At 41.6% G+C, this 9102-nt stretch overlaps 1 protein-coding gene across 5 annotated transcripts in view; it reads right to left on the bottom strand.

The window, feature by feature from the left end:
• Window positions 1-9102, bottom strand: part of LOC102215251 (cyclin-dependent kinase-like 5) — a 52079-nt gene that overhangs the window by 19885 nt on the left and 23092 nt on the right. For all 5 annotated transcript variants that reach the window (XM_005732355.2, XM_005732359.2, XM_005732358.2 and 2 more), the window contains exons 4-7: window positions 3804-3849; window positions 3493-3629; window positions 2366-2486; window positions 587-646 (exon numbers count right to left, since the gene is read on the bottom strand). In XM_005732355.2, coding sequence (XP_005732412.1) covers window positions 587-646; window positions 2366-2486; window positions 3493-3629; window positions 3804-3849 — 364 coding nt within the window. The remainder of the gene's footprint in view (window positions 1-586; window positions 647-2365; window positions 2487-3492; window positions 3630-3803; window positions 3850-9102) is intronic.

The raw sequence follows: 9102 nt of genomic DNA, 5'->3' as shown, positions 1-9102 counted from the left end.
ATATATATATATATGTTAAACAAGTTTAAACAAGGAGAAACCTTTCCCTCACAATTGGACATTTACTACATTAACCCAGCCATTCATTTCCAGTTTCTCAGAGCTCCAACTCCCCGATCAAAACAACACACAGTGAAAGTGACTGCGCGCGGCAAGACTCGGTCTGAAACGTAAACCTTCACAGCGGAGTCTGTTTGGCCCGTGTCTCTTCTCTCAATGCCTTTGGCTGACACAGAGCAAACAGCAGGTCTTCAGTCTCTCACACCAGATTGCCTGTGTGATTCTGGCCACGCCATGTTTTACGTTTCCCCCTGCTTCTGTTGTGGCGCCGCCAGACTGAGCTGAAGCATGATTATGCTCTTGTTGCCCAACACATTTCATTAATTGAGATGAAAGAAGAATGACCAGCCGCAGAGAGGGGAGGCACACACACCGCTTTAGATAACCGGATGAAGCCTGCCTGCTGCACTCCTGAAGCACTGGTTTCAGCCAAATATAGTATCTGTTGAAAACACTCCTTTTACATCACAGCTCTGACTGTTTGAGCACCTTTCTTACAGCGCGAGGATCGAATAGAGGGGCTCACCGAAGTCACATAACTTGAGGACGTCATCGGAGCTGATGAGAAGGTTTTCTGGCTTTATGTCTGAGGAGGAAGAACACAGATGGAGAGTAAGCTGGAGAGGGGCATCATTATCATCATCGCTATTACATCACTTCCATCAGTTTCTGCCACCACACATTCATCTGTTTCATTGAGAGAGCGATTTGAATGATTACCCTTCAGAGAAATGGAATTTCATCAGCAAAAATGCACAGATTGGGGGGAAAAAAACTATAACCCATACACTGAATCCCTCGATAACATTGTCATATGGGTGCCTGGATATACTACAGGCCATTTGGATGCCTGCTCTGTTGCTCTCAGTGTGCCAAAAGCTCACATGGGCCATCTGGTTTCCTGCTCTGCTGCCACTGATTCACCAAAAGCTCTTCTAGTGAACAGTACATCGCTTAGTTATAATGCTGATAGATATAATGCTAAAGATGCTATGATATCATGGGGATTGACCTGGATTGATAGGTATGGAATGAGTATATTAGAGGCACAGCTCAGGCTGAGCGGGTTTGAGACAAAGTTATAGTTTAACATGTTTGAACATGTGCAGAGGAGGGACAGTGGATGCAATGGGCAAAGGATGTTGAATATGGAGCTGCCAGACAGGAGGAAAAGAGGAAACTCAGAGGAAGTTCATGGATGAGGATATGCACAGGGTTGGTGTGACAGAGGAGGATGCTAGGGATAGGGCGAGATGGAGGTAGATGATCCACTGTGGTGACCTCTAAAGGGAGCAGCCAAAAGAAAAAGATGAAACTATGAAGCTAAACAGATCGAAAGTGAGCCTATTCTGACCAAACACCTGTCTCACATAGTGATACGAACCATGAAGCTGGACCCAAAAATATTTAGACGTTACAGAGACTATGATGTATCCCATAATATTGATGCTCAAAGTTTTAACAATTCTCAAATGTATTTTATATCAGTCTTCTGTATTTAAAAACATAGGAGGACTGAACAAATTAAAAAACACCAAATTGTGATGCAGCTTTATTCACTTGGAAAATATTCATAGTAAGAAGGTAAAATTTTACATGATGCATCAAAGCTCCTTTTGGCGGCTCTCTTCTTAATGAGTAAGGTGACCATATCACAACAAACTGAACGTGGGACAAAGTGAGACGTGTTAATAATACTGAGAGGTAGTCAAATATATTACATTTAAATGCAACATTTCCAACTCTCTTGCTAATAAAAGATCTGTAGCCGTCTTTGGGTTTCAGTAAAGATGCATCCATACTCTCATACATGTTTTTTTGCACCATATCTTACAATTTTAGCCATTTTTAACCAATTATGAGACAGAAATATTGTATCACTTCACACCACATTTTCAGTCAAAATTTGGGATACTGTCTCAAGATGTGGGAAAGGAGGACAAGTAATAAAAGTGCTGTGCAGTCTCACATAAAGAGCACTATCAGCATACCCTATTCACAAGGGGTTGCCACAGATTTTTACACCAGATGCAACCCCAAAGGTATTTGTGTCTTCTCATGGGCTCAAACCAGGGACCTTTTGCTTGTTAGACACACATGTAAATCACTACACTATGGAAATCAGGTGATTCTGAAGGGCTCGTGTGGGAAATTTTCTCCAGTTTGGTGGATTTTATATGGAATGACCATGTTTTTTCTCCAGTGTAAGCAAAATAATGCTGCATTTGTCTTCCTGCTCTGGGGGCCTCTCCTCTATCGCACTAACACTCTGTACGCTACGTTCAGGTTAAGAAAAACGCCTTACCTCGGTGAACAATGTCATGCTTATGGCACCAGTGAATTGCTTTGATTAGCTGGAAGATGTAGCTGCGCGCTTTTTCACTCGGCACACCGTTTGGTAACTCCTCGAGCAGTTCGAGCATATTCTAAAAGAGAGAGGGAAAAAAGACACAGTTGAAGAAATCAAAGCTGAGCTCTTTATTATCATGAAGGATTTGGGGGTTTAGCGAACGAATTCTAGGTTTAACCCTGAGTTTTCAGCATCGGGAGGACCCGTCCAGACCTGACCACCTCTGGAGCAGGTTGTATTTGAGGTAAGAGATCGACATGCTTTTTAAAGTGTGACAAAAGTCTGTTTTTTTTTCTGTTGGAGAAAAATGGTTCATATTTGAGAAACAATACCTATTTTTTAATTATCTATTTTGTGAATAGAAGGTTCATTAAGTGAGAACAATGCATTGACAGCTTCGGGCTGCCATATCTGAAGCTATAATGCGTTTAATAGCTCTGGTCTAAAGTATTATTTTGAAGACGAGGACTTTTTTCTGCTTTTTACCTGATTTTGTGAGCAATTTTAAACAATTATAATGTTGAATAGAACTTAATTTAGTGATAAGCTAAGCCTCATATTTGCTGGCCAACTTGAAATTTGGATTTTGAGCAACTTACAGGTTTGAATGATGTTTCTTCTGGTTGTTCTTTACTTGTACCTTTACTAGTCCTCCACATTCAGACCAGGTGTTTTAATACCACAGTGCTCTACAGCCTTTCCCTATCACACAAACTCGCCCGCTGCTGCTTTGGCTGCTGCAGCTCTGTTGCTTTCAGCCTCTATTATGTGTTTAACCTCTTTGTATTTTTTCAAATATTATAGTTTGCTGTTATTTTGGAAAATATCCTGCTCTGTTGCCAGTATACCTCCCTGTGTTTGTCATTGGTCATATGCTGCCAATGTTATCTCTTTCACAGCGAGGTTGGGAAAACCCTGGATTGAATTATTGAGCTGATAACCACCTTCATTCATCGTTCTGTTGATGTTACGGTAAGTGAAGCCAGAAGAAGAGAAGAGTGTGCTGAACTTGTTCTGCTACAGGCGACGGGTGAGAGTAACACCAGAGTCAGCGCAGGTATCGGCCTGTGGAGGAAACCTACCTTCTCCACATATTCGAAAACAAGGTACAGCTTCCCTCTTCGGCGGAAGGCTTCTTTCAGCTCAACAATATTCTCCTGCTTGAGCGTGCGGAGCATTTTGAGCTCCCGCAGGGTCGTTTCTTTGACCTCTTCATTTTCTGCGTGGAGGTGAGACAGACAGGAAATGAGGATCACACTGAGCTGCCATGTTGTGATAGATATGGGATGCAGCAGGCCAGTAGAAATAAAGGACGAGGACAGCCTGCATTACAATAGAAATCATAAGTGCTCTCTGATGAGGCCTGCCCATCGGGAGAGAAGAGCCCTCTTACCTTCGCTGTCCTTGAATTTCTTAATGGCCACAATTTCATTGGTGTCCTGCAGCAAAAACACAGAAATCAATCCTGTCATTGCATCACGACAGTGGAAAAACACAACAGTGAGGCTGACTCAAATCATGAATATTAGTGTTACTGCTGCTGCCTTTACTACTGCGTTCAGTAGTGAGAATAACACATTTTTGCATTCAGCTGTGGGGACTGTGGCTGAAAGTATATAAATTATTTAATCAGCAACACAAACAGATGTTCAAGTCCAAATCTACAAAAAGCATGCCTAATTAAATATCAGTAGCATTCACGTTAGCATGCAGGATGGGGATATTGCTTTGAACCTGAAACTGTGTGTTTCAAGCAGCAACTTTGAAGCTGGAAAAAAGTGAGAACGGACATCTGAACGTTTGCGAGGAAAGCTGCAAAATCGACATGACTTTTTACACATCCAAGGATGGAGCAGTCAAGACCAGCTTTGTTATTTCCCACAAAAATTATAAACCAAAGTAAGTGAGCCAATCTCTGCTGGGGAGTTTATTAGAGTGTTTGGTCAACTTTCCTGAGCTGATATGCCCTGAGAAAAAAAGAAGTGTTTGACAATGAGCCGATGGCTACTCGGCTCTGGATGAGAGTTGTGATATCTGCCCAGTTACTCATCTTTGTAAGCGGGATGAAGACAGAGTTGGAGATTTTGGAGGAGCTGGCAGCAATGCACTCAGTGAAAGGGACTACGACAGGGAATGATTTGTTCATGGAGGTAAGTGCTTGCTTGGAAAGGCTTGAGCTGAAATGGGAAAAACTGGACTTTGTCCAAATCTGACACGGAAGAATGGTGGACTTTTGAAAAAGATACAAGATCAAGTGACTAAAAAGAACCCAGAAGTGAAATAAGCATTTATATTCTTATACACCGGGAGCTGTTTTGTATGCCAGTGCTAAAGATTAGAAGATGTTCTCTTTGGATCTACCATCATATGTGAACCAACATTCTCAGTGATGAAGTTTAACAAATCCAGATACCCTGTCCTGTCTGACATTGACTCTGACTTTAAGCTAGATATCTCTTACTTGATAAAACTGAACTGTTGTGGACCAGGACTCCACAACAGTCCATTCCTCATGTGCCCCCTTGGGAAAATTAATTGCCCAAGTCTGCCATAGACCCTCATATTAAAATACACACCTCAACCAATTAAATGAACATTGGTATAGCTTGATAGAGGCCAGTTTCTTTCTTTGTGATAACCTTTGCCTTCAATGTTCTTTAATGCATATTATCTGATAGTTATTTCTACAAACAGCCCATCTGAAAACTTATGAAGTTGCATGCAAGCTTTAAGACACCCTCATCTTTCTCAGACAGAAACAGGAACTGGTAATCAGCATCTTCAGAGATTTATACCGCTATCAGATCATGATGCCAGTATAAAGGTATAAAGAGTTTGTCAATCATTAATGGAAATTTGCTCCATTATCACCAACAATTCCTTAAATGCTACCATTTGCCTTAATTTTTATCCTCATTTTGGTCTTTAATATCAGAATTGATAACAAAAACATTAAAAAACTAAATAATGTGTGAAGCATGTTTCAAAAACTGTGTCCAAACCCATCAATTCTCTTCATTACTCTAACAGTCCTGGTATAATCACAAAGATCTCCTTCACCGGTGCATGCGGTTTCCTGCATATGGGACATAAAAAAGGTCCTACACCTTCACAAATTGAGGTTAGTACACCTGCATCAGCGCAGACTCAAGGTAGGAGGGCTCTGTAACCTACTTTAAAGGGGAAGATTTGTTGGTTTGGAGCAGCACTTAGTGTAGCGGGTTGAGAGTGTGCAGGGAGATGTTGTAGAGGCCAGATTGGAAAATGGGCCATTCGGTCTATGATAGTCTGCACCGTGCTAACTGAGCTTGTTGGCACCCGAAAACAGAAAAACAAGTTGCAAAAAGGCTCACATGGGGCTCAGGACATCCGGAAAGGGTCACGATGTGGATCTGAGAGGTTACAATGTTATTTAATCTGATTATATGTATCTAATCTCAAATTACACCAAGTTTCCTAGTTGAAATGTAAGCAAATGAAATCAATAAACAGGATTCATATACAAGAGTACTTACTTGAGTGATTAATAAGCGAGACATTTGTCTATTTTGAGATGACCATATCCTCATGAGAACCAGCCTATACATTTATGTCCTCTTAATGGACATTTGGTTTTGGTCTGTATCTTTTGACTTATTTGAGCTACCCTATTAAGCACCGTTGAAGTCAAAAGAAGACATCCTGGCCAAGGACATCTCATGTGTTTGGGTGGCCTCTTTTAGCTGCAAATAGGCAAGACATCACAAAAAATTTAACTGAAAAATACTTGTTTCCTCGGTTCTCAGGAGGATATTGGGCATATCAGCTTTCTGTGATGTCAGAAAAAGCATTTAGAGCTGCGCAAAATCTGAGCTTTTAGATCACAGTGATTACTTGTACAGACACTGACCTTATTATTCAAACTCTGGCCATGCTTTATATGAACAGTCTCCATTTTAACAGCATATATATGACAGAAAATAAAGAAAAGCAGAGAAGGTCCATAGAAAAATTGTAAATGAATCATTATCTGCAGCTCTAGTGCGATGGGCAAATCAAACGCTCGATGACTAGGCTTTGCTTTGTAATAAGGGGTCATACCATAGAAAAAACTGGGAGAATGAGTCACTGTTGAAGTGCAGCACAAACAGAACCAGTGTACCTGCAAAACTTTAAAGCTCAATAATTCTAAAAAGTATCTGTGTTATTTGTTAAAAGGTACAAGGTGCAAAATTATCAACAATAAGTGGAGCAGAAGAAGAAATTCGGAACTCATCAACGGCAAGATACTTCCTGTCATCCCTTCAGGAAGTTCTCTGCGAGAGAGACACCCCGCCACTAGCCCTGTTTTTTGACATGTCCTAGTTAGGCCTGGTATTTCTGCCTATGGCTCAGCGCTGTGCTCCAGTTCCCCCCCACCCCTCCTTCAGAAAGCCAAAGGCAGCGTCGCACCACTACAGCATGGATCAGAGTGAACAGCCAGCACTCCTGCCAGCATCGAGAAATGCAAGATGACTCACAGCGGGGTCAGAGCACGACAGCCTGAGTGAAGGAAGACGGCGAGCAGCAGAGACTAAACAACCTTTCTCATGTGTGAACCTTGATCACTAATGGAGGAAATTAGACCTGATCAGAAGCTACACATTCAGTTCAAAACATCAGGACGCAGAAAATCAGAAGCTAAACTGCATGCAGGGATGGACAGATGGTGAAAGTCTGGACCGATGCCACTGTTTAAAACAATCTGCTGATTCTAATGTGGGACATTTTTTTGGGTTTGTTTTCCTTTAGATTTTGATTGTTGTATATTTCCCCTTTCATGACAGCGACACGAAAAAGATCTTCTTCATCACTCAACTCTCATATAAATAAGGAACCTGGATTGAAGATAAAGTGAGCGATTACTTTAAAGGACACAGCAGATACATATCGTCAAAGTCTCACCAGCTTGCAGTTATTTTTAACCAGCACAAAAAAACTACATACATAAACCAGCAAATAACTCCAATAAGACGGTCATCACATGAATCATATAAAGTACATCCCCTAACTTTGAAATCATAAATAACGAAAAGTAGAAAAAAAACTCTCTGAAGCTGCAAGTTTAAAGATCAGCCATCAAAGATGTGGACCAAGGCCAGAACCTGCCCACCAAATGGTCTAATTTGGTTTATTGGATGCCTTTGCAAAATACACTGCTACTCTTTATCTGGTGATGTTGCCATTACACACAGGAAGTGTGAAAAATCGATGGAAAATTACAAGTATTTCTAGAGCTAAAGAAACTGTTTGGATCGCGAAAAATTTGTGAAGGTTTCTGGCCTTGCCTCTGTGATCAGTAAATCAAAAAGCAAGGTATGCAGTGAGAACAAGCTCACTGAATGTGGAAAACTAAGACCACAACTACATGCCCAAGTGCACTGAGCTGCTTTCATGTGTATGGTTGATGAGATATTTGGATTAGTAAGAAGTTGAGCAGGTGTCCTGTGAGTGTATAAGTCAGAAAATAAAGGGGGAAAAAAGCACCTTAGGGCCACTTTAAAATGACGTGTGGCCTGTTTATTTGATCTGTAGGTGTTTCAGTTGATTTTACTTCTTGTCTCACCTCAGTTCCACCCAGAGACCACTGCCCATTTCCCCCCCAAAACAACCTTTGAAAACAGGATTGTTGACATCTCTGATAATATAAAATGTTTTTCTGCACTCTCTGACACGGACACAGCAGCGTGCCAGTAAACACACACTTGCCACAGCAGAGGGAAGAAGCGGTGTATCGCACCAGCCCGAGGTCTCAGAAGTGAGTCCTCAAAGAGAACACTCCCATCGTCTCCACCTCCGCAGAAAAACACCTAAACCACCCGGCGAATGACTGCAAACTTTCCTCTTTCTTTGCTCCAGTTCACACTGCATCACATCAGTCATTTAAGTCGGTTCAAGTTATTTCTGCTTCAGGTACAAATTGCAGCCAGAGTGATGGCAAATCCGGCACACATACACAGCGCTTGCTCTCATCTCTCAGCTGATAACAGCCATCCAGGAGCAAATTATAACAGTCAGAAGAGTTTTGTAGTTCATTATGACAGCATGTTAATGTTGTAGGGATCAGCGCAGAACACCAGGCGCTCTGAACCTTTCTGAGTTGCCTTTTATTTTAAGCTTTGTAGGAATTCCCATGTGGCGATGGACTGTGAAGCTCATTCATGTGAGAGAGAAACCAAGCTGGGTAAATGATTATTTACTACGAGCACAGTCCCTCTCCCACCGCCCGGATGGCACAAACACCTGTTTGATGTTTCCTAAGGCCAGGTACCATAACATGATGATCATCACCAAAAACAGCAGCGTACAAAAGGTCGGCTTTGGATATAACAGGGGTAGGCAACCTTTTTGATGACGAGTGCCATCTAAAATTTCCTCAGAAGTCAATGTGCCATATAATTGCATTAGCAATAAATTTAATAACGCTGTATATCAACAGTTGCTGCGCTGAGCGGAGAGCTCCTGAAGCATTTGAAGTGTTGGAATGTGGAAATTTCAACATCGCTTGAAAAAACTGACAGCTAGCAACGTCCGTCTCACCAGTAGGCTAAGTGAATTTTAGCCAATTACAAGTTGAATCTGATAGTTGGGGTTGTTAGCTAAGATACCATCATAAAGAAGCGGCACAACTAATGTGTCTATGTGAGCTAATTTGTGATGTGCACCGCTGGCCC

The sequence above is a fragment of the Pundamilia nyererei genome, unplaced genomic scaffold (assembly GCF_000239375.1).
Source record: "Pundamilia nyererei isolate P.nyererei 1_Seehausen unplaced genomic scaffold, PunNye1.0 scaffold00046, whole genome shotgun sequence".
NCBI classification, from domain to species: Eukaryota; Metazoa; Chordata; class Actinopteri; order Cichliformes; family Cichlidae; genus Pundamilia; species Pundamilia nyererei.
This window is presented reverse-complemented; position numbering and strand designations above follow the sequence as displayed.